The following is a 25751-nucleotide window of genomic DNA, read 5'->3' as shown; positions in this document are numbered from 1 at the left end:
AGTGACCAGGACAGTGACCAGGACAGTGACCAGGACAGTGACCAGGACAGTGACCAGGACAGTGACCAGGGCCGTGACCAGGGCCGTGACCAGGGCCGTGACCAGGACATTGACCAGAAACGTGACCAGGACAGTGACCAGGGCCGTGACCAGGGCCGTGACCAGGACACTGACCAGAGCCGTGAGCAGGACAGTGACCAGAGCCGTGAGCAGGACAGTGACCAGAGCCGTGACCAGGACCGTGACCAGGACCATGACCAGGACAGTGACCAGAGCCGTGACCAGGACCGTGACCAGGACAGTGACCAGGACCGTGACCAGGACACTGACCAGGACACTGACCAGGACAGTGACCAGGACAGTGACCAGAGCCGTGACCAGGACAGTAACCAGGACAGTGACCAGGACAGTGACCAGGACAGTGACCAGGGCCGTGACCAGGACCGTGACCATGACAGTGACCAGGACCGTGACCAGCACAGTGACCAGAGCCGTGACCAGGACACTGACCAGGACAGTGACCAGGGCCGTGACCAGGACAGTGACCAGAGCCGTGACCAGGACAGTGACCAGGACAGTGACCAAGACAGTGACCAAGACAGTGAACAGGACAGTGACCAGAGCCGTGACCAGGACAGTGACCAGGACAGTGACCAGAGCCGTGACCAGGACCGTGACCAGGACAGTGACCAGGACAGTGACCAGAGCCGTGACCAGGACAGTGACCAGGGCCGTGACCAGTGCCGTGACCAGGACAGTGACCAGGACCGTGACCAGGACAGTAACCAGGACAGTGACCAGGACCGTGACCAAGACAGTGACCAGGACAGTGACCAGGACAGTGACCAGGACAGTGACCAGGACCGTGACCAGAACCGTGACCAGAGCCGTGACCAGGACAGTGACCAGAGCCGTGACCAGGACCGTGACCAGAACCGTGACCAGGACCGTGACCAGGACCGTGACCAGGACCGTGACCAGGACAGTGACCAGGACAGTGACCAGAGCCGTGACCAGGACAGTGACCAGGACCGTGACCAGGACAGTGACCAGAACAGTGACCAGGAACGTGACCAGGACAGTGACCAGGACCGTGACCAGGACAGTGACCAGAGCCGTGGCCAGGACCGTGACCAGGAACGTGACCAGGACCGTGACCAGGAACGTGACCAGGACAGTGACCAGAGCCGTGGCCAGGACAGTGACCAGGACAGTGACCAGAGCCGTGGCCAGGACCGTGACCAGAACCGTGACCAGAGCCGTGACCAGGACAGTGACCAGGACCGTGACCAGGACCGTGACCAGGACAGTGACCAGGACAGTGACCAGGACCGTGACCAGGGCCGTGACCAGGACAGTGACCAGGACCGTGACCAGGGCCGTGACCAGGACAGTGACCAGGACAGTGACCAGGACCGTGACCAGGACAGTGACCAGGACACTGACCAGGACCGTGACCAGGACAGTGACCAGGACAGTGACCAGGACCGTGACCAGGACCGTGACCAGGACAGTGACCAGGACCGTGACCAGGACAGTGACCAGGACAGTGACCAGGACCGTGACCAGGACAGTGACCAGGACAGTGACCAGGACCGTGACCAGGACCGTGACCAGGACAGTGACCAGGACCATGACCAGGACAGTGACCAGGACAGTGACCAGGACCGTGACCAGGACAGTGACCAGGACAGTGACCAGGACCGTGAGCAGGACCGTGACCAGGACCGTGACCAGGACCGTGACCAGGACAGTGACCAGAGCCGTGACCAGGACAGTGACCAGGACCGTGACCAGGACCGTGACCAGGACAGTGACCAGGACAGTGACCAGAGCCGTGACCAGGACAGTGACCAGGACAGTGACCAGGACAGTGACCAGGACAGTGACCAGGACAGTGACCAGGACAGTGACCAGGACAGTGACCAGGGCCGTGACCAGGGCCGTGACCAGGGCCGTGACCAGGACATTGACCAGAAACGTGACCAGGACAGTGACCAGGGCCGTGACCAGGGCCGTGACCAGGACACTGACCAGAGCCGTGAGCAGGACAGTGACCAGAGCCGTGAGCAGGACAGTGACCAGAGCCGTGACCAGGACCGTGACCAGGACCATGACCAGGACAGTGACCAGAGCCGTGACCAGGACCGTGACCAGGACAGTGACCAGGACCGTGACCAGGACACTGACCAGGACACTGACCAGGACAGTGACCAGGACAGTGACCAGAGCCGTGACCAGGACAGTAACCAGGACAGTGACCAGGACAGTGACCAGGACAGTGACCAGGGCCGTGACCAGGACCGTGACCATGACAGTGACCAGGACCGTGACCAGCACAGTGACCAGAGCCGTGACCAGGACACTGACCAGGACAGTGACCAGGGCCGTGACCAGGACAGTGACCAGAGCCGTGACCAGGACAGTGACCAGGACAGTGACCAAGACAGTGACCAAGACAGTGACCAGGACCATGACCAGAGCCGTGACCAGGGCAGTGACCAGGACAGTGACCAGGACAGTGACCAGGACCGTGACCAGGACAGTGACCAAGACAGTGACCAGGACCATGACCAGGACCATGACCAGAGCCGTGACCAGGGCAGTGACCAGGACAGTGACCAGGACAGTGACCGGAGCCGTGACCAGGACAGTGACCAGGACAGTGACCAGGACAGTGACCAGGACAGTGACCAGGACCGTGACCAGGACAGTGACCAGGACAGTGACCAGGAACGTGACCAGGACAGTGTCCAGGACAGTGACCAGGACCGTGACCAGAGCCGTGGCCAGGACAGTGACCAGGACAGTGACCAGAGCCGTGACCAGGACAGTGACCAGGACCGTGACCAGGACAGTGACCAGAGCCGTGACCAGGACAGTGACCAGGACAGTGACCAGGACCATGACCAGAGCCGTGACCAGAGCCGTGACCAGGGCAGTGACCAGGACAGTGACCAGGACAGTGACCAGGACAGTGACCAGAGCCGTGACCAGGACCGTGACCAGAGCCGTGACCAGGGCCGTGACCAGGGCCGTGACCAGGACATTGACCAGAGCCGTGACCAGGACAGTGACCAGGGCCATGACCAGGGCCGTGACCAGGACATTGACCAGAGCCGTGAGCAGGACAGTGACCAGAGCCGCGAGCAGGACAGTGACCAGAGCCGTGACCAGGACCGTGACCAGGACAGTGACCAGAGCCGTGACCAGGACAGTGACCAGGACACTGACCAGGACACTGACCAGGACAGTGACCAGAGCCGTGACCAGGGCCGTGACCAGGACCGTGACCAGGACAGTGACCAGGACAGTGACCAGGACAGTGACCAGAGCCGTGATCAGGACAGTGACCAGGACACTGACCAGGACACTGACCAGGACAGTGACCAGAGCCGTGACCAGGGCCGTGACCAGGACCGTGACCAGGACACTGACCAGGACACTGACCAGGACACTGACCAGGACAGTGACCAGGGCCGTGACCAGTGCCGTGACCAGGACAGTGACCAGAGCCGTGACCAGGACAGTGACCAGAGCCGTGACCAGGACAGTGACCAGAGCCGTGACCAGGGCCGTGACCAGGGCCGTGACCAGGGCCGTGACCAGGACATTGACCAGAAACGTGACCAGGACAGTGACCAGGGCCGTGACCAGGGCCGTGACCAGGACACTGACCAGAGCCGTGAGCAGGACAGTGACCAGAGCCGTGAGCAGGACAGTGACCAGAGCCGTGACCAGGAACGTGACCAGGACCATGACCAGGACAGTGACCAGAGCCGTGACCAGGACCGTGACCAGGACAGTGACCAGGACCGTGACCAGGACACTGACCAGGACACTGACCAGGACAGTGACCAGGACACTGACCAGGACACTGACCAGAGCCGTGACCAGGACAGTAACCAGGACAGTGACCAGGACAGTGACCAGGACAGTGACCAGGGCCGTGACCAGGACCGTGACCATGACAGTGACCAGGACCGTGACCAGCACAGTGACCAGAGCCGTGACCAGGACACTGACCAGGACAGTGACCAGGGCCGTGACCAGGACAGTGACCAGAGCCGTGACCAGGACAGTGACCAGGACAGTGACCAAGACAGTGACCAAGACAGTGACCAGGACCATGACCAGAGCCGTGACCAGGGCAGTGACCAGGACAGTGACCAGGACAGTGACCAGGACAGTGACCAGGACAGTGACCAGGACAGTGACCGGAGCCGTGACCAGGACAGTGACCAGGACAGTGACCAGGACCGTGAGCAGGACCGTGACCAGGGCAGTGACCAGGACAGTGACCAGGACAGTGACCAGGACAGTGACCAGGACAGTGACCAGGACCGTGACCAGGGCAGTGACCAGGACAGTGACCAGGACAGTGACCAGGACAGTGACCAGGACCGTGACCAGGACAGTGACCAGGACAGTGACCAGGACCGTGACCAGGACAGTGACCAGGACAGTGACCAGGAACGTGACCAGGACAGTGTCCAGGACAGTGACCAGGACCGTGACCAGAGCCGTGGCCAGGACAGTGACCAGGACAGTGACCAGAGCCGTGACCAGGACAGTGACCAGGACCGTGACCAGGACAGTGACCAGAGCCGTGACCAGGACAGTGACCAGGACAGTGACCAGGACCATGACCAGAGCCGTGACCAGAGCCGTGACCAGGGCAGTGACCAGGACAGTGACCAGGACAGTGACCAGGACAGTGACCAGAGCCGTGACCAGGACCGTGACCAGGGCCGTGACCAGGGCCGTGACCAGGGCCGTGACCAGGGCCGTGACCAGGACATTGACCAGAGCCGTGACCAGGACAGTGACCAGGGCCATGACCAGGGCCGTGACCAGGACATTGACCAGAGCCGTGAGCAGGACAGTGACCAGAGCCGTGAGCAGGACAGTGACCAGAGCCGTGACCAGGACCGTGACCAGGACAGTGACCAGAGCCGTGACCAGGACAGTGACCAGGACAGTGACCAGGACACTGACCAGGACACTGACCAGAGCCGTGATCAGGACAGTGACCAGGGCCGTGACCAGTGCCGTGACCAGGACAGTGACCAGAGCCGTGACCAGGACAGTGACCAGAGCCGTGACCAGGACAGTGACCAGAGCCGTGACCAGGGCCGTGACCAGGGCCGTGACCAGAGCCGTGACCAGAGCCGTGACCAGGACAGTGACCAGAGCCGTGACCAGGACAGTGACCAGGACAGTGACCAGGGCCGTGACCAGCACCATGACCAGGACCGTCTACATTAATGACCTGGATATGAATGTAAAAGGTATGATCAGTAAGTTCGCTGATGATAGAAAAATTGGTAGGGTGGTAAATAGCGAGGAGGATAGCCTCAGTCTGCAGGATGATATAGATGGGTTGGTCAGATGGGCGGAACAGTGGCAAATGGAATTTAACCCGGAAAAGTGCGAGGTGATGCACTTTGGAGGGACTAACAAGGCAAGGAGGGAATACACAATGAATGGAAGGACCCTAGGCAAGACAGAGGGTCAGAGGGATCTTGGTGTGCAAGTTCACAGATCCCTGAAGGCGGCGGAACAGGTAGATAAGGTGGTAAAGAAGGCATATGGGATACTTGCCTTTATTAGCCGAGGCATAGAATATAAGAGCAAGGAGGTTATGATGGAGCTGTATAAAACACTGGTTAGGCCACAGCTGGAGTACTGTGTGCAGTTCTGGTCGCCACACTACAGGAAGGATGTGATCGCTTTGGAGAGGGTGCAGAGGAGATTCACCAGGATGTTACCAGGGCTGGAGCGCTTCAGCTATGAAGAGAGACTGGGAAGATTGGGTTTGTTTTCCTTGGAGCAGAGGAGGCTGAGGGGGAACATGATTGAGGTGTACAAAATTATGAGGGGCACAGATAGGATGGATACTAAGGAGCTTTTTCCCTTCGTTGAGGGTTCTATAACAAGGGGACATAGATTCAAGGTAAAAGGCGGGAGGTTTAGAGGGGATTTGAGAAAGAACTTTTTCACCCAGAGGGTGGTTGGAGTCTGGAACTCACTGCCTGAAAGGGTTGTGGAGGCAGGAACCCTCACAACATTCAAGAAGCATTTGGATGAGCACTTGAAATACCATAGCATACAAGGCTACGGACCAAATGCTGGAATATGGGATTAGAGTAGACAGGGCTGATGGCCGGCGCGGACACGATGGGCCGAAGGGCCTCTATCCGTGCTGTATAACTCTATGACTCTATGACAGTGACCAGGACAGTGACCAGGACCGTGACCAGGACCGTGACCAGGACCGTTACCAGGACAGTGACCAGAGCCGTGACCAGGACCGTGACCAGAGCCGTGACCAGGACAGTGACCAGAGCCGTGACCAGGACCGTGACCAGAGCCGTGACCAGGACAGTGACCAGATCCGTGACCAGGACCGTGACCAGAGCCGTGACCAGTACAGTGACCAGAGCCGTGACCAGGACAGTGACCAGGGCCGTGACCAGAGCCGTGACCAGGACCGTGACCAGAGCCGTGACCAGGGCCGTGACCAGGGCCGTGACCAGGGCCGTGACCAGGACAGTGGCCAGAGCTGTGACCAGGACAGTGACCAGGACAGTGACCAGGGCCGTGACCAGAGCCGTGACCAGGACAGTGACCAGGACAGTGACCAGGACAGTGACCAGGACAGTGACCAGGACAGTGACCAGAGCCCTGACCAGGGCCATGACCAGGGCCGTGACCAGGGCCGTGACCAGGACCGTGACCAGGGCCATGACCAGGACAGTGACCAGGACAGTGACCAGAGCCGTGTCCAGGACAGTGACCAGAGCCGTGACCAGGACAGTGACCAGAGCCGTGACCAGGACCATGACCAGGGCCATGACCAGGACAGTGACCAGGACAGTGACCAGGACAGTGACCAGGACAGTGACCAGGACAGTGACCAGGGCTGTGACCAGGGCCGTGACCAGAGCCGTGACCAGGACAGTGACCAGGACCGTGACCAGGGCCATGACCAGGACAGTGGCCAGGGCAGTGGTCAGGGCCGTGACCAGGACCAGGACAGTGACCAGGACAGTGACCAGGACAGTGACCAGGACCGTGACCAGCACAGTGACCAGAGCCGTGACCAGGACACTGACCAGGACAGTGACCAGAGCCTTGACCAGGACCATGACCTGGAGAGTGACCAGGACAGTGACCAGGACAGTGACCAGGACCGTGACCAGGACCGTGACCAGGACAGTGACCAGGACCGTGACCAGGACCGTGACCAGGACCGTGACCAGGACAGTGACCAGGACAGTGAACAGGACAGTGACCAGGACAGTGACCAGGACAGTGACCAGGACCGTGACCAGGACAGTGACCAGGACAGTGACCAGGACCGTGACCAGGACAGTGACCAGGACAGTGACCAGGAACGTGACCAGGACCGTGTCCAGGACAGTGACCAGGACCGTGACCAGAGCCGTGGCCAGGACAGTGACCAGGACAGTGACCAGAGCCGTGACCAGGACAGTGAGCAGGACCGTGACCAGGACAGTGACCAGAGCCGTGACCAGGACAGTGACCAGGACAGTGACCAGGACCATGACCAGAGCCGTGACCAGAGCCGTGACCAGGACAGTGACCAGGACAGTGACCAGAGCCGTGACCAGGACCGTGACCAGGGCCGTGACCAGGGCCGTGACCAGGACATTGACCAGAGCCGTGACCAGGACAGTGACCAGGGCCATGACCAGGGCCGTGACCAGGACATTGACCAGAGCCGTGAGCAGGACAGTGACCAGAGCCGTGAGCAGGACAGTGACCAGAGCCGTGACCAGGACCGTGACCAGGACAGTGACCAGAGCCGTGACCAGGGCCGTGACCAGGACCGTGACCAGGACAGTGACCAGGACAGTGACCAGGACAGTGACCAGAGCCGTGATCAGGACAGTGACCAGGGCCGTGACCAGTGCCGTGACCAGGACAGTGACCAGGACCGTGACCAGGACAGTGACCAGAGCCGTGACCAGGACAGTGACCAGAGCCGTGACCAGGACAGTGACCAGAGCCGTGACCAGGACAGTGACCAGAGCCGTGACCAGGACAGTGACCAGGACAGTGACCAGAGCCGTGACCAGGGCCGTGACCAGGGCCGTGACCAGAGCCGTGACCAGAGCCGTGACCAGGACAGTGACCAGAGCCGTGACCAGGACAGTGACCAGGACAGTGACCAGGGCCGTGACCAGGACCGTGACCAGGACAGTGACCAGAGCAGTGACCAGGGCCGTGACCAGGACCGTGACCAGGACAGTGACCAGGACCGTCTACATTAATGACTTGGATATGAATGTAAAAGGTATGATCAGTAAGTTCGCTGATGATACAAAAATTGGTAGGGTGGTAAATAGCGAGGAGGATAGCCTCAGTCTGCAGGACGATATAGATGGGTTGGTCAGATGGGCGGAACAGTGGCAAATGGAATTTAACCCGGAAAAGTGCGAGGTGATGCACTTTGGAGGGACTAACAAGGCAAGGAGGGAATACACAATGAATGGGAGGATCCTAGGCAAGACAGAGGGTCAGAGGGATCTTGGTGTGCAAGTTCACAGATCCCTGAAGGCGGCGGAACAGGTCGATAAGGTGGTAAAGAAGGCATATGGGATACTTGCCTTTATTAGCCGAGGCATAGAATATAAGAGCAAGGAGGTTATGATGGAGCTGTATAAAACACTGGTTAGGCCACAGCTGGAGTACTGTGTGCAGTTCTGGTCGCCACACTACAGGAAGGATGTGATCGCTTTGGAGAGGGTGCAGAGGAGATTCACCAGGATGTTACCAGGGCTGGAGCGCTTCAGCTATGAAGAGAGACTGGGAAGATTGGGTTTGTTTTCCTTGGAGCAGAGGAGGCTGAGGGGGAACATGATTGAGGTGTACAAAATTATGAGGGGCACAGATAGGATGGATACTAAGGAGCTTTTTCCCTTCGTTGAGGGTTCTATAACAAGGGGACATAGATTCAAGGTAAAAGGCGGGAGGTTTAGAGGGGATTTGAGAAAGAACTTTTTCACCCAGAGGGTGGTTGGAGTCTGGAACTCACTGCCTGAAAGGGTTGTGGAGGCAGGAACCCTCACAACATTCAAGAAGCATTTGGATGAGCACTTGAAATGCCATAGCATACAAGGCTACGGACCAAATGCTGGAATATGGGATTAGATTAGACAGGGCTGATGGCCGGCGCGGACACGATGGGCCGAAGGGCCTCTATCCGTGCTGTATAACTCTATGACTCTATGACAGTGACCAGGACAGTGACCAGGACCGTGACCAGGACCGTGACCAGGACCGTTACCAGGACAGTGACCAGAGCCGTGACCAGGACCGTGACCAGAGCCGTGACCAGGACAGTGACCAGATCCGTGACCAGGACCGTGACCAGAGCCGTGACCAGTACAGTGACCAGAGCCGTGACCAGGACAGTGACCAGGGCCGTGACCAGAGCCGTGACCAGGACCGTGACCAGAGCCGTGACCAGGGCCGTGACCAGGGCCGTGACCAGGGCCGTGACCAGGGCCGTGGCCAGAGCTGTGACCAGGACAGTGACCAGGACAGTGACCAGGGCCGTGACCAGACCCGTGACCAGGACAGTGACCAGGACAGTGACCAGGACAGTGACCAGAGCCCTGACCAGGGCCATGACCAGGGCCGTGACCAGGGCCGTGACCAGGACCGTGACCAGGGCCATGACCAGGACAGTGACCAGGACAGTGACCAGAGCCGTGTCCAGGACAGTGACCAGAGCCGTGACCAGGACAGTGACCAGAGCCGTGACCAGGACCATGACCAGGGCCATGACCAGGACAGTGACCAGGACAGTGACCAGGACAGTGACCAGGACAGTGACCAGGGCTGTGACCAGGGCCGTGACCAGAGCCGTGACCAGGACAGTGACCAGGACCGTGACCAGGGCCATGACCAGGACAGTGGCCAGGGCAGTGGTCAGGGCCGTGACCAGGACCAGGACAGTGACCAGGACAGTGACCAGGGCTGTGACCAGGAGAGTGACCAGGACAGTGACCTGGACAGTGACCAGGACCGTGACCAGGAGAGTGACCAGAGCCGTGACCAGGACAGTGACCAGAGCCGTGAGCAGGACAGTGACCAGAGCCGTGAGCAGGACAGTGACCAGGGCCGTGACCAGGACAGTGACCAGAGCCGTGTCCAGGGCCGTGACCAGGGCCGTGACCAGGACAGTGACCAGGACAGTGACCAGGACACTGACCAGAGCCATGACCAGGACACTGACCAGGACACTGACCAGGCAGTGACCAGAGCCGTGACCAGAGCCGTGACCAGGACACTGACCAGAGCCGTGACCAGGACACTGACCAGGACAGTGACCAGAGCTGTGACCAGGACCGTGACCAGGGCCGTGACCAGGACCGTGACGACGGCCGTGACCAGGACAGTGACCAGAGCCGTGACCAGGACAGTGACCAGAGCCGTGACCAGGACAGTGACCAGAGCCGTGACCAGGACAGTGACCAGGACAGTGACCAGAGCCGTGACCAGGACAGTGACCAGAGCCATGACCAGGACAGTGACCAGGGCCGTGACCAGGACAGTGACCAGGGCCGTGACCAGGGCCGTGACCAGGACCAGGACAGTGACCAGGACACTGACCAGGACAGTGACCAGAGCCATGTCCAGAGCCGTGACCAGGACACTGACCAGAGCCGTGACCAGGACACTGACCAGGATAGTGACCAGAGCCGTGACCAGGACCGTGACCAGGACAGTGACCAGGACAGTGACCAGAGCCGTGACCAGGACAGTGACCAGGACAGTGACCAGGACCGTGACCAGGACCGTGACCAGGACCGTGACCAGGACAGTGACCAGGACAGTGACCAGGACCGTGACCAGGACCGTGACCAGGACAGTGACCAGGACAGTGACCAGGACCGTGACCAGGACAGTGACCAGGACAGTGACCAGGACCGTGACCAGGACAGTGACCAGAGCCGTGACCAGGGCCGTGACGAGGGCCGTGACCAGGACAGTGACCAGAGCCGTGACCAGGACAGTGACCAGAGCCGTGACCAGGACAGTGACCAGGACCGTGACCAGAGCCGTGACCAGGACAGTGACCAGAGCCGTGACCAGGACAGTGACCAGGGCTGTGACCAGGACAGTGACCAGGGCCGTGACCAGGACCGTGACCAGGGCCGTGACCAGAGCCGTGACCAGGGCAGTGACCTGGACAGTGACCTGGACAGTGACCTGGACAGTGACCAGGACCGTGACCAGGACAGTGACCAGGATAGAGACCAGGACAGTGACCTGGACAGTGACCAGGACAGTGACCTGGACAGTGACCTGGACAGTGACCTGGACAGTGACCTGGACAGTGACCAGGACCGTGACCAGGATAGAGACCAGGATAGAGACCAGGACAGTGACCAGGACAGTGACCAGGACAGTGACCAGGACAGTGACGGGAGCCGTGACCAGGACAGTGACCGGAGCCGTGACCAGGACAGTGACCGGAGCCGTGACCAGGACAGGGCCGTGACCAGGACAGGGCCGTGACCAGGACAGGGCCGTGACTTCATGAATTCAAGCCCCACCACGGCAAGTTGGGAAATTGAATTCAGTTAATCTGGTAATTCGTTGACTAGCACCAGAACACAAAGGACCATGAAATGTGCTGCAATGTTACAAAAACCCAGCTGGTTTATTTAGGGCCTTCACATGACCCTGGCCCGCACAAAGTGGCTGACGGCCAGGGAGTGGCCGCATTGCCCAGTGATCACCATTGCTCAGTGATCACCATTTCGCAGTGATCACTATTGCTCAGGTCACCATTGCTCAGTGATCACTATTGCTCAGATCGCCATTTCTCAGTGATCACTATTGCTGTGATCACTATTGCTCAGATCACCATTGCTCAGTGATCACTATTGCTCAGTGATCACTATTGCTCAGATCACCATTGCTCAGTGATCACCATTGCTCAGATCACATTTGCTCAGTGATCACTATTGCTCAGTGATCACCATTGCCCAGTGATCACCACTGCCCACTGATCACCACTGCCCACTGATCACCACAGTCCAGTGATCACCACAGCCCAGTGATCACCACAGCCCAGTGATCACCACAGCCCAGTGATCACCACTGCACAGTGGTAGAGAGGGCTTTAAACTAAAAAGGGGAGGGATCAGACGAGGGTAAATTTATAAATCTAAAGAGAAAAGTCAAGGCCATAGAGCAGGGTAGTGATTTGGGTAAAGATAAGCCGAGTGTGACAGGAAGGGACAGAGAGTTTAACGGAAATAGTGAATCAGTGAATAGCGTCAAATCAGGAAAAAATAGTAAAAAGTTAAAATTAAAGGCGTTTTATCTGAATGCAGGAAGCATTCGTAACAAGATCGGTAAATTAATGGCACAAATAGAGATAAATGGTTTGATCTAAAAGCCATTACAGAGACATGGTTGCAAAGTGACCAAGGTTGGGAACTAAATATTCCAGGGTACTTGATGTTTAGAAAAGACAGGCAGGATGGAAAGGGAGGGGGTGTAGCCCTGATAATAAAGGGTGAGATAAGGACAGGGTGAGAAAGGATCTCGGCTCAGAAGATCAGGAAGTAGAATCAGTCTGGGTGGAAATTAGAAATAACACGGGCAGAAAACACTGGTGGGAGCAGTTTATAGGCCCCCGAATAGTGGCAATACCATTGGACAGAGTATTAATAGGAAATGATAGGAGCTTGTAACAAAGGAAATGCAGTAATCATGGGGGACTTTAATCCTCATACAGACTGGACAAATCAAATTGGCAAAAGGAGATTAGAGGGTGAGTTCATGGAATGTATTCGAGACGGTTTCCTAGAGCAATATGTCATGGAACCAACCAGGGAACAGGCTATTTTAGATCTTGTCTTGTGTAAAAAGAAAGGATTAATTCGTAATCTCATACTAAGGGAGCCTCTGGGGAAGAGTGACCAGAATATGATAGAATTTCACACTGAGTTTGAGAGTGACGTACTTAAGTCCAAAACTAGAGTCATAAAGCCAATTACATAGGTATGGGGGGTGAGTTGGTTAAGGTAGATTGGGAAATTAGATTAAAGGATATGACAGTAGATAAGCAATGGTGAAAATTTAAAGAAATATTTCATAATTCTCAATGAATATACATTCCATTGAGGAATAAAAACTCCACGGGAAAAATGATCCATCCGTGACTAACTAAAGAAGTTAAGATGTGGAGATGCCGGTGATGGACTGGGGTGGACAAATGTAAGGAATCTTACAACACCAGGTTATAATCCAACAATTTTATTTGAAAATCACAAGCTTTCGGAGGCTTTCTCCTTCGTCAGGTGAGTGAAGCTTTTGAAGGAGAAAGCCTCCGAAAGCTTGTGATTTTCAAATAAAACTGTTGGACTATAACCTGGTGTTGTAAGATTCCTTACATAAAGAAGTTAAGGATGGTATTAGATTAAAAGAAGAGGCTTATAATGTTGCCAAGAAGAGTAGTGAGCCTGAGGATTGGGAGAGTTTTAGAAACCAGCAAAGGACAACCAAAAAATTTATAAAAAGGGAGAAAATAGAATATAAAAACGGATTGTGAGAGCTTCTACAGTATGTAAAAAGGAAGAGATTAGAGAAAGTAAACGTGGGTCCCCTAGAGACTGAGAGAGGAGAAATTATAATGGGGAATCAGGAAATCAGAGATATTGAACAAATATTTTGTATCTGTCTTCACAGTAAAGACACAAAAAATGTACCAGAAATAGTGGGGAACCAAGGGGTAAATGAGAGTGAGGAACTTAAAGTAATTAATATCAGTAGAGAAAAAGTACTGGAGGAATTAATGGGACTAAAAGCTGATAAATCCCCTGGACCTGATGGCCGACATCCGAGGGTTCTAAAAGAGGTGGCTGCAGAGATAGTGGATGCATTGGTTGTGATCTTCCAGAATTCCCTAGATTCTAGAACGGTCCCAGCGGATTGGAAGGTAGAAAATGTAATCCCGCTATTCAATCAAGGAGGGAGAGAGAAAACAGGGAATTACAGGCCAGTTAGCCTGACATCAGTCATCAGGAAAATGCTGGAATCCATTATTAAGGAAGTGGTAACAGGGCACTTAGAAAATCATAATATGATTAGGCAGAGTCAACATGGTTTTATGAAAGGGAAATCGTGTTTGACCAATTTATTAGAGTTTTTTGAGGATGTAACTAGAAGGGTAGATAAAGGGGAACCAGTGGATGAAGTATATTTGGATTTTCTAAAGGCATTCGATAAGGTGCCACACAAAAGGTTGTTACACAAGATATGGGGTTGAGGGTAATATATTAGCATGGATAGAGGATTGGGTCAGTGCTGGGACCACTGCTTTTCTTGATATATATTAATGACTTGGACTTGGGTGTACAGGGCACAATTTCAAAATTTGGAAGTGTAGTGAACAGTGAGGAGGATAGTGATAGACTTCAAGAGGATATAGACAGGCTGGTGGAATGGGCAGACACGTGGCAGATGAAATGTAAGGCAGAAAAATGCGAAGTGATACATTTTGGTAGGAAGAACGATGAGAGGCAATATAAACTAGAGGGCACAACTCTAAAAGGGGTACAGGAACAGAGAGATCTGGGGGTATATGTGCACAAATCATTGAAGGTGGCAGGGCAGGTTGAGAAAGTGGTTAAAAAAGCATACAGGATCCTGGGCTTTATAAATAGAGGCATAGAGTACAAAAGTATGGAAGTCATGATGAGCCTTTATAAAACACTGGTTCGACCACAACTAGAGCATTGTGTCCAGTTCTGGGCACCTCACTTTAGGAAGGATGTGAAGGCCTTAGAGAGGGTGCAGAAGAGATTTACTAGAATGATTCCAGGGATGAGGGACTTTAGTTATGTGGATAGACTGGAGAAGCTGGGATTGTTCTCCTTGGAACAGAGAAGGTTAAGGGGAGATTTGATCGAGGTATTCAAAATCATGAGTAGATAGAGAGAAACTGTTCCCATTGGCGGAATGGTCAAGGACCAGAGGACATAGATTTAAGGTGATTGGCAAAAGAACCAAAGGTGACATGAGGAAAAACCTTTTTCACACAGCGATTGGTTATGATCTGGAATGCACTGCCCGAGGGGGTGGTGGAGGCAGATTCAATCATGGCCTCAAGGGGCCAAATGGCCTCCTTCCGTGCTCTAACCTTTCGATGATTCTATGGTTAACGGACAGAAAACAGAGAATAGGAATGAATGGGTCATTCTCAGGTTGTCAGGCTGTTACTAGTGGGGTACGACAGGGATCAGTGCTTGGGCCTCAGCTATTTACAATCTATATAAGGGACCGAGTGTAATGTATCCAAGTTTACTGATGATACAAAGCTGGGTGGGAAAGTAAGCTGTGAGGAGGACACAAAGAGTCTGCAAAGGGATATAGACAGGTTAAGTGAGTGGGCAAGAAGGTGGCAGATGGAGTATAATGTGGGGAAATGTGAGGTTATTCACTTTGGTAGGAAGAATAGAAAAACAATATTTTTTAAATGGTGAGAAACTATTAAATGTTGGTGTTCAGAGGGATTTGGGTGTCCTCGTACAAGAAACACAAAAAGTAAAAAGTTAACATGCAGGTACAGCAAGCAATTAGGGAAGCAAATGATATGTTGGCCTTTATTGCAAGGGGTTTGGAGTACAAGAGTAAGGAAGTCTTACTACAATTGTACGGGGCTTTGGTGAGACCTCACCTGGAGTACTGTGTACAGTTTTGGTCTCCTTATCGAAGGAAGGATATACTTGCCTTAGAGGCAGTGCATCGAAGGTTCACTAGATTAATTCCTGAGATGAGAGGGTTGTCTCATTGTCTCATTGGGAGAGATTGAGTAAAATGGGCCTATACTCTCTGGAGTTTAGAAGAATGAGGGGTTTTTTTTATTCGTTCATGGGATGTGGGCGTCGCTGGCAAGGCCAGCATTTATTGCCCATCCCTAATTGCCCTTGAGAAGGTGGTGGTGAGCCGCCTTCTTGAACCGCTGCAGTCCGTGTGGTGACGGTTCTCCCACAGTGCTGTTAGGAAGGGAGTTCCAGGATTTTGACCCAGCGACGATGAAGGAACGGCGATATATTTCCAAGTCGGGATGGTGTGTGACTTGGAGGGGAACGTGCAGGTGGTGTTGTTCCCATGTGCCTGCTGCTCTTGTACTTCTAGGTGGTAGAGGTCGCGGGTTTGGGAGGTGCTGTCGAAGAAGCCTTGGCGAGTTGCTGCAGTGCATCCTGTGGATGGTGCACACTGCAGCCACAGTGTGCCGGTGGTGAAGGGAGTGAATGTTTAGGGTGGTGGATGGGGTGCCAATCAAGCGGGCTGCTTTGTCCTGGATGGTGTCGAGCTTCTTGAGTGTTGTTGGAGCTGCACTCATCCAGGCAAGTGGACGGTATTCCATCACACTCCTTGTTAAAGTAAAATCTAAGCCGTTGGTTTAAAGTAAAATTTAAGCTGTTGGGTTAAAGGTAAAGATGACCTTTTGGCGACTAGTGTGAGTGTGGCTGCGGTCACTGCCCCGAGACCACACTGAAATGTGCCTTGTGCGAACCAGACTAACCATAATTAAAGCTTAAACATAACAAATGATGATTAACAAATTAATGTACTGCTAAACAAAGTGGACTCTGCTAAACAAGATGGACCCTGTGAAAAGACATTAAAAAATGCTGACTGAGCACAATGAACTGATAAAAACTACAGAACCAGACTGAATCGACTAAGACCAGACTGTCTTAAGTTGATAACAGTTGTTTTAATGTGATTGGAGGTCAATTGTTGCTGTGGGGGCCTAATTGGCTAATGTGTAACTAACCAAGGCTAATGATGTATAACCTGCTGAAAGTCTGTACTTGTAAGGTATAAAAGAAGCTCAACGACCATTTTGAAGCTGAGAAGGTGACTGCGTACACTGCGGAGTGTCCAGCTGTTCTCCCAAAGCTTTGTCCAATAAACTGCATGTTGAATCTTTAAGTCTGACTCCGAGTGGTGATTTTCCCACAACACTCCTGACTTGTGCCTTGTACATGGTGGAAAGGCTTTGGGGAGTCAGGAGGTGAGTCACTCGCCGCAGAATACCCAGCCTCTGACCTGCTCTTGTAGCCACAGTATTTATGTGGCTGGTCCAGTTAAGTTTCTGGTCAATGGTGACCCCCAGGATGTTGATGGTGGGGGATTCGGCGATGGTAATGCCGTTGAATGTCAAGGGGAGGTGGTTAGACTCTCTCTTGTTGGAGATGGTCATTGCCTGGCACTTGTCTGGCGCAAATGTTACTTGCCACTTATCAGCCCAAGCCTGGATGTTGTCCAGGTCTTGTTGCATGTGGGCACGGACTGCTTCATTATCTGAGGGGTTGCGAATGGAACTGAACACTGTGCAATCATCAGCGAACATCCCCATTTCTGACCTTATGATGGAGGGAACGTCATTGATGAAGCAGCTGAAGATGGTTGGGCCTAGGACACTGCCCGGAGGAACTCCTGCAGCAACTCGAAGGGATATGGGGATCGGGCAGGAAAGTGGAGTTGAGGTTGAAGATTGACCATGATCTGATTGAATGGCGGAGCAGGCTTGAGGGGCCGAATGGCCTACTCTTGCTCCTATTTCTTATGTTCTTATCGCCATTGCCCAGTGATCACCATTTTCTGGTATGGGGGAGAGTGTGATTGCTCACCCCACTCCAGGAATCCCACCTTTATAAGATCTGAAAGGAACTGTAGCCCACTGCCGTACCCAGATTAAGAGGCAGAATGCCTCCCATCTGAACTAAAGACTGTAGCTGCATGCGTTTCTCTTTGGCCCGAAAAGGCCTTGGGCCCCCTCTGATGGCCTGTTCCACCTCACAAGGGCGAACTGGGGCAAGAGCAGTTGGGCAGTAAAGCATGGTCCAGCCAGCATCACCCACAATCCCGAGAACACATTAAAAACAATCACAGAAAGCAACCGTCATCTCACCGGACCCTGCCCGCCAGTCAGACAGTACCTGCCACTGCCGGTCCTTGGACAACCATTCCTGTATTCACAATCAACGAGCAGGCTCGAGGGGCTGCATGGCCTACTCCTGCTCCTATTTCTTACTTCTTGTGTTATTGCCACAGTATCACGGTTTGTACATTAGCGGGACTGTACTCTGTGTGACTGTTGATACAAACCTGGGCGGTGAGGGTGAGATGCTGACAGCGGGTCCTACAGGTCGTAATCCAGTCAGAGGAACCTGCACCAGGAGAGGCTTCTTCACCTTCCAACTGGCCTTTGCAGCAGGCGCGGGTTTGAGAGGGAGTGGGCGCTGCGGTGCAATCTCCTGAGACACCCACTGAAACAGAGAAATGCTTCACATTATTACAAGTACTGTGATTCAGGTGAGTACACAGGAAGGTGGGATTAGAATGGGCACCTGGTTGTTCTTCGAGCCAGCGCAGACCCAATGGGCCGAATGGCCCCCTATCTTTTCTATGGTTCTATGGTTCTAAGTACTGTGATTCAGATGAGTACACAGGAAGGTAGGACTGGAAATGTCCACTGCTATATGTTCAAAACAACCCAAGACTACAGAAAGAAAGAACTTGCATTAATATGGCACCTTATCACAGCCCTTGGGCAGCCCAGAGCACGTCACAGGCAACAAGGCACTTGGAGGGGCACTCACTACTGAAAAGTGAGCTATGCTGTCTCCGCCAGCCCCTCCCTCACTCCTTTCACCAAAACCCTCCAGCTTCTCTGCAATTGACCCTCAGTCACTTCCATACTCTTTAAATCTATACTGCCCGTTCCATACATTCACCACCTCTTTGAATCTATACTGCCCGTTCTATACATTCACCTCTTTAAATCTATACTGCCCGTTCTATACATTCACCTCTTTAAATCTATACTGCCCGTTCTATACATTCACCTCTTTAAATCTATACGGCCCGTTCTATACATTCACCTCTTTAAATCTATACGGCCCGTTCTATACATTCACCTCTTTAAATCTATACGGCCCGTTCTATACATTCACCTCTTTAAATCTATACTGCCCGTTCTATACATTCACCTCTTTAAATCTATACTGCCCGTTCTATACATTCACCTCTTTAAATCTATACTGCCCGTTCTATACATTCACCTCTTTAAATCTATACGGCCCGTTCCATACATTCACCACCTCTTTAAATCTATACTGCCCGTTCTATACATTCACCTCTTTAAATCTATACGGCCCGTTCTATACATTCACCTCTTTAAATCTATACTGCCCGTTCTATACATTCACCTCTTTAAATCTATACTGCCCGTTCTATACATTCACCTCTTTAAATCTATACTGCCCGTTCTATACATTCACCACCTCTTTAAATCTATACTGCCCGTTCTATACATTCACCTCTTTAAATCTATACTGCCCGTTCCATACATTCACCACCTCTTTAAATCTATACTGCCCGTTCTATACATTCACCACCTCTTTAAATCTATACTGCCCGTTCCATACATTCACCACCTCTTTAAATCTATACAGCCCGTTCTATACATTCACCACCTCTTTAAATCTATACTGCCCGTTCTATACATTCACCTCTTTAAATCTATACTGCCCATTCTATACATTCACCACCTCTTTAAATCTATACTGCCCGTTCTATACATTCACCTCTTTAAATCTATACTGCCCGTTCTATACATTCACCTCTTTAAATCTATACGGCCCGTTCTATACATTCACCACCTCTTTAAATCTATACGGCCCATTCCATACATTCACCACCTCTTTAAATCTATACTGCCCGTTCCATACATTCACCACCTCTTTAAATCTATACTGCCCGTTCTATACATTCACCTCTTTAAATCTATACTGCCCGTTCTATACATTCACCACCTCTTTAAATCTATACTGCCCGTTCTATACATTCACCTCTTTAAATCTATACTGCCCGTTCTATACATTCACCACCTCTTTAAATCTATACGGCCCGTTCTATACATTCACCTCTTTAAATCTATACTGCCCGTTCTATACATTCACCACCTCTTTAAATCTATACTGCCCGTTCTATACATTCACCTCTTTAAATCTATACTGCCCGTTCTATACATTCACCACCTCTTTAAATCTATACTGCCCGTTCTCTCCATTCACCACCTCTTTAAATCTATACTGCCCGTTCTATACATTCACCTCTTTAAATCTATACTGCCCGTTCTATACATTCACCACCTCTTTAAATCTATACTGCCCGTTCTATACATTCACCACCTCTTTAAATCTATACTGCCCGTTCTATACATTCACCACCTCTTTAAATCTATACGGCCCGTTCTATACATTCACCTCTTTAAATCTATACTGCCCGTTCTATACATTCACCACCTCTTTAAATCTATATGGCCCGTTCTATACATTCACCTCTGTAAATCTATACTGCCCGTTCTATACATTCACCACCTCTTTAAATCTATACTGCCCGTTCCATACATTCACCACCTCTTTAAATCTATACTGCCCGTTCTATACATTCACCTCTTTAAATCTATACTGCCCGTTCTCTCCATTCACCACCTCTTTAAATCTATACTGCCCGTTCTATACATTCACCTCTTTAAATCTATACTGCCCGTTCTATACATTCACCACCTCTTTAAATCTATACTGCCCGTTCTATACATTCACCACCTCTTTAAATCTATACTGCCCGTTCTATACATTCACCACCTCTTTAAATCTATACGGCCCGTTCTATACATTCACCTCTTTAAATCTATACTGCCCGTTCTATACATTCACCACCTCTTTAAATCTATATGGCCCGTTCTATACATTCACCTCTGTAAATCTATACTGCCCGTTCTATACATTCACCACCTCTTTAAATCTATACTGCCCGTTCCATACATTCACCACCTCTTTAAATCTATACTGCCCGTTCTATACATTCACCTCTTTAAATCTATACTGCCCGTTCTATACATTCACCACCTCTTTAAATCTATACTGCCCGTTCTATACATTCACCTCTTTAAATCTATACTGCCCGTTCCATACATTCACCACCTCTTTAAATCTATACTGCCCGTTCTATACATTCACCTCTTTAAATGTATACTGTCCGTTCTATACATTCACCACCTCTTTAAATCTATACTGCCCGTTCTATACATTCACCTCTTTAAATGTATACTGTCCGTTCTATACATTCACCACCTCTTTAAATCTATACTGCCCGTTCTATACATTCACCTCTTTAAATCTATACTGCCCGTTCTATACATTCACCACCTCTTTAAATCTATACTGCCCGTTCTATACATTCACCTCTTTAAATCTATACTGCCCGTTCTATACATTCACCTCTTTAAATCTATACGGCCCGTTCTATACATTCACCACCTCTTTAAATCTATACTGCCCGTTCTCTCCATTCACCACCTCTTTAAATCTATACGGCCCGTTCCATACATTCACCACCTCTTTAAATCTATACTGCCCGTTCCATACATTCACCACCTCTTTAAATCTAAACTGCCCGTTCTATACATTCACCTCTTTAAATCTATACTGCCCGTTCTATACATTCACCACCTCTTTAAATCTATACTGCCCGTTCTATACATTCACCTCTTTAAATCTATACTGCCCGTTCTCTCCATTCACCACCTCTTTAAATCTATACTGCCCGTTCTATACATTCACCTCTTTAAATCTATACTGCCCGTTCTATACATTCACCACCTCTTTAAATCTATACTGCCCGTTCTATACATTCACCTCTTTAAATCTATACTGCCCGTTCTATACATTCACCACCTCTTTAAATCTATACTGCCCGTTCTATACATTCACCACCTCTTTAAATCTATACTGCCCGTTCTATACATTCACCACCTCTTTAAATCTATACGGCCCGTTCTATACATTCACCTCTTTAAATCTATACTGCCCGTTCTATACATTCACCTCTTTAAATCTATACTGCCCGTTCTATACATTCACCACCTCTTTAAATCTATACTGCCCGTTCTATACATTCACCACCTCTTTAAATCTATACGGCCCGTTCTATACATTCACCTCTTTAAATCTATACTGCCCGTTCTATACATTCACCTCTTTAAATCTATACTGCCCGTTCTATACATTCACCACCTCTTTAAATCTATACTGCCCGTTCTATACATTCACCACCTCTTTAAATCTATACTGCCCGTTCTATACATTCACCACCTCTTTAAATCTATACTGCCCGTTCTATACATTCACCACCTCTTTAAATCTATACTGCCCGTTCTATACATTCACCTCTTTAAATCTATACTGCCCGTTCTATACATTCACCACCACTTGAAATCTATACTGCCCGTTCTCTCCATTCACCACCTCTTTAAATCTATACTGCCCGTTCTATACATTCACCTCTTTAAATCTATACTGCCCGTTCGATACATTCACCACCTCTTTAAATCTATACTGCCCGTTCTATACATTCACCACCTCTTTAAATCTATACTGCCCGTTCTATACATTCACCACCTCTTTAAATCTATACGGCCCGTTCTATACATTCACCTCTTTAAATCTATACTGCCCGTTCTATACATTCACCTCTTTAAATCTATACTGCCCGTTCTATACATTCACCACCTCTTTAAATTTATACTGCCCGTTCTATACATTCACCACCTCTTTAAATCTATACTGCCCGTTCTATACATTCACCACCTCTTTAAATTTATACTGCCCGTTCTATACATTCACCACCTCTTTAAATCTATACGGCCCGTTCTATACATTCACCTCTTTAAATCTATACTGCCCGTTCTATACATTCACCACCTCTTTAAATCTATACGGCCCGTTCTATACATTCACCTCTTTAAATCTATACTGCCCGTTCTATACATTCACCACCTCTTTAAATCTATACTGCCCGTTCTATACATTCACCACCTCTTTAAATCTATACTGCCCGTTCCATACATTCACCACCTCTTTAAATCTATACTGCCCGTTCTATACATTCACCTCTTTAAATCTATACGGCCCGTTCTATACATTCACCACCTCTTTAAATCTATACGGCCCGTTCTATACATTCACCACCTCTTTAAATCTATACTGCCCGTTCCATACATTCACCACCTCTTTAAATCTATACGGCCCGTTCTATACATTCACCTCTTTAAATCTATACTGCCCGTTCTATACATTCACCTCTTTAAATCTATACTGCCCGTTCTATACATTCACCTCTTTAAATCTATACTGCCCGTTCTATACATTCACCTCTTTAAATCTATACTGCCCGTTCTATACATTCACCACCTCTTTAAATCTATACTGCCCGTTCTATACATTCACCTCTTTAAATCTATACTGCCCGTTCTATACATTCACCACCTCTTTAAATCTATACGGCCCGTTCTATACATTCACCTCTTTAAATCTATACTGCCCGTTCTATACATTCACCTCTTTAAATCTATACTGCCCGTTCTATACATTCACCACCTCTTTAAATCTATACTGCCCGTTCTATACATTCACCTCTTTAAATCTATACTGCCCGTTCTATACATTCACCACCTCTTGAAATCTATACTGCCCGTTCTCTCCATTCACCACCTCTTTAAATCTATACTGCCCGTTCTATACATTCACCACCTCTTTAAATCTATACTGCCCGTTCTATACATTCACCACCTCTTTAAATCTATACTGCCCGTTCTATACATTCACCACCTCTTTAAATCTATACTGCCCGTTCTATACATTCACCACCTCTTTAAATCTATATGGCCCGTTCTATACATTCACCTCTTTAAATCTATACTGCCCGTTCTATACATTCACCTCTTTAAATCTATACTGCCCGTTCTATACATTCACCACCTCTTTAAATCTATACGGCCCGTTCTATACATTCACCACCTCTTTAAATCTATACTGCCCGTTCTATACATTCACCACCTCTTTAAATCTATACTGCCCGTTCTATACATTCACCACCTCTTTAAATCTATACTGCCCGTTCTATACATTCACCTCTTTAAATCTATACTGCCCGTTCTATACATTCACCACCTCTTTAAATCTATACTGCCCGTTCTATACATTCACCACCTCTTTAAATCTATACTGCCCGTTCCATACATTCACCACCTCTTTAAATCTATACTGCCCGTTCTATACATTCACCTCTTTAAATCTATACTGCCCGTTCTATACATTCACCACCTCTTTAAATCTATACGGCCCGTTCTATACATTCACCACCTCTTTAAATCTATACTGCCCGTTCTATACATTCACCTCTTTAAATCTATACTGCCCGTTCTATACATTCACCACCTCTTTAAATCTATACTGCCCGTTCTATACATTCACCTCTTTAAATCTATACTGCCCGTTCTATACATTCACCACCTCTTTAAATCTATACTGCCCGTTCCATACATTCACCACCTCTTTAAATCTATACTGCCCGTTCTATACATTCACCTCTTTAAATCTATACTGCCCGTTCTATACATTCACCACCTCTTTAAATCTATACTGCCCGTTCTATACATTCACCACCTCTTTAAATCTATACTGCCCGTTCTATACATTCACCACCTCTTTAAATCTATACTGCCCGTTCTATACATTCACCTCTTTAAATCTATACTGCCCGTTCTATACATTCACCACCACTTGAAATCTATACTGCCCGTTCTCTCCATTCACCACCTCTTTAAATCTATACTGCCCGTTCTATACATTCACCTCTTTAAATCTATACTGCCCGTTCTATACATTCACCACCTCTTTAAATCTATACTGCCCGTTCTATACATTCACCACCTCTTTAAATCTATACTGCCCGTTCTATACATTCACCACCTCTTTAAATCTATACGGCCCGTTCTATACATTCACCTCTTTAAATCTATACTGCCCGTTCTATACATTCACCTCTTTAAATCTATACTGCCCGTTCTATACATTCACCACCTCTTTAAATCTATACTGCCCGTTCTATACATTCACCACCTCTTTAAATCTATACGGCCCGTTCTATACATTCACCTCTTTAAATCTATACTGCCCGTTCTATACATTCACCTCTTTAAATCTATACTGCCCGTTCTATACATTCACCACCTCTTTAAATCTATACTGCCCGTTCTATACATTCACCACCTCTTTAAATCTATACTGCCCGTTCTATACATTCACCACCTCTTTAAATCTATACTGCCCGTTCATACATTCACCACCTCTTTAAATCTATACTGCCCGTTCTATACATTCACCTCTTTAAATCTATACGGCCCGTTCTATACATTCACCACCTCTTTAAATCTATACGGCCCGTTCTATACATTCACCACCTCTTTAAATCTATACTGCCCGTTCTATACATTCACCACCTCTTTAAATCTATACTGCCCGTTCCATACATTCACCACCTCTTTAAATCTATACTGCCCGTTCTATACATTCACCTCTTTAAATCTATACTGCCCGTTCTATACATTCACCTCTTAAATCTATACTGCCCGTTCTATACATTCACCTCTTTAAATCTATACTGCCCGTTCTATACATTCACCACCTCTTTAAATCTATACTGCCCGTTCTATAGATTCACCTCTTTAAATCTATACTGCCCGTTCTATACATTCACCACCTCTTTAAATCTATACTGCCCGTTCTATACATTCACCACCTCTTTAAATCTATACTGCCCGTTCTATACATTCACCT

At 50.1% G+C, this 25751-nt stretch overlaps 1 protein-coding gene across 2 annotated transcripts in view; it reads right to left on the bottom strand.

Moving 5' to 3' along the window:
• Nucleotides 1–25751, bottom strand: part of LOC137310523 (disintegrin and metalloproteinase domain-containing protein 33-like) — a 382320-nt gene that overhangs the window by 33396 nt on the left and 323173 nt on the right. For both annotated transcript variants that reach the window (XM_067978293.1, XM_067978294.1), the window contains exon 22: nt 18175–18335. In XM_067978293.1, the coding sequence (XP_067834394.1) occupies nt 18175–18335 (161 nt within the window). The remainder of the gene's footprint in view (nt 1–18174; nt 18336–25751) is intronic.

Source organism: Heptranchias perlo, unplaced genomic scaffold, assembly GCF_035084215.1.
Source record: "Heptranchias perlo isolate sHepPer1 unplaced genomic scaffold, sHepPer1.hap1 HAP1_SCAFFOLD_258, whole genome shotgun sequence".
Lineage (NCBI taxonomy): Eukaryota > Metazoa > Chordata > Chondrichthyes > Hexanchiformes > Hexanchidae > Heptranchias > Heptranchias perlo.
The sequence above is the reverse complement of the archived record's forward strand: the minus strand, read 5'-3'. Positions and strand labels throughout refer to the sequence as shown.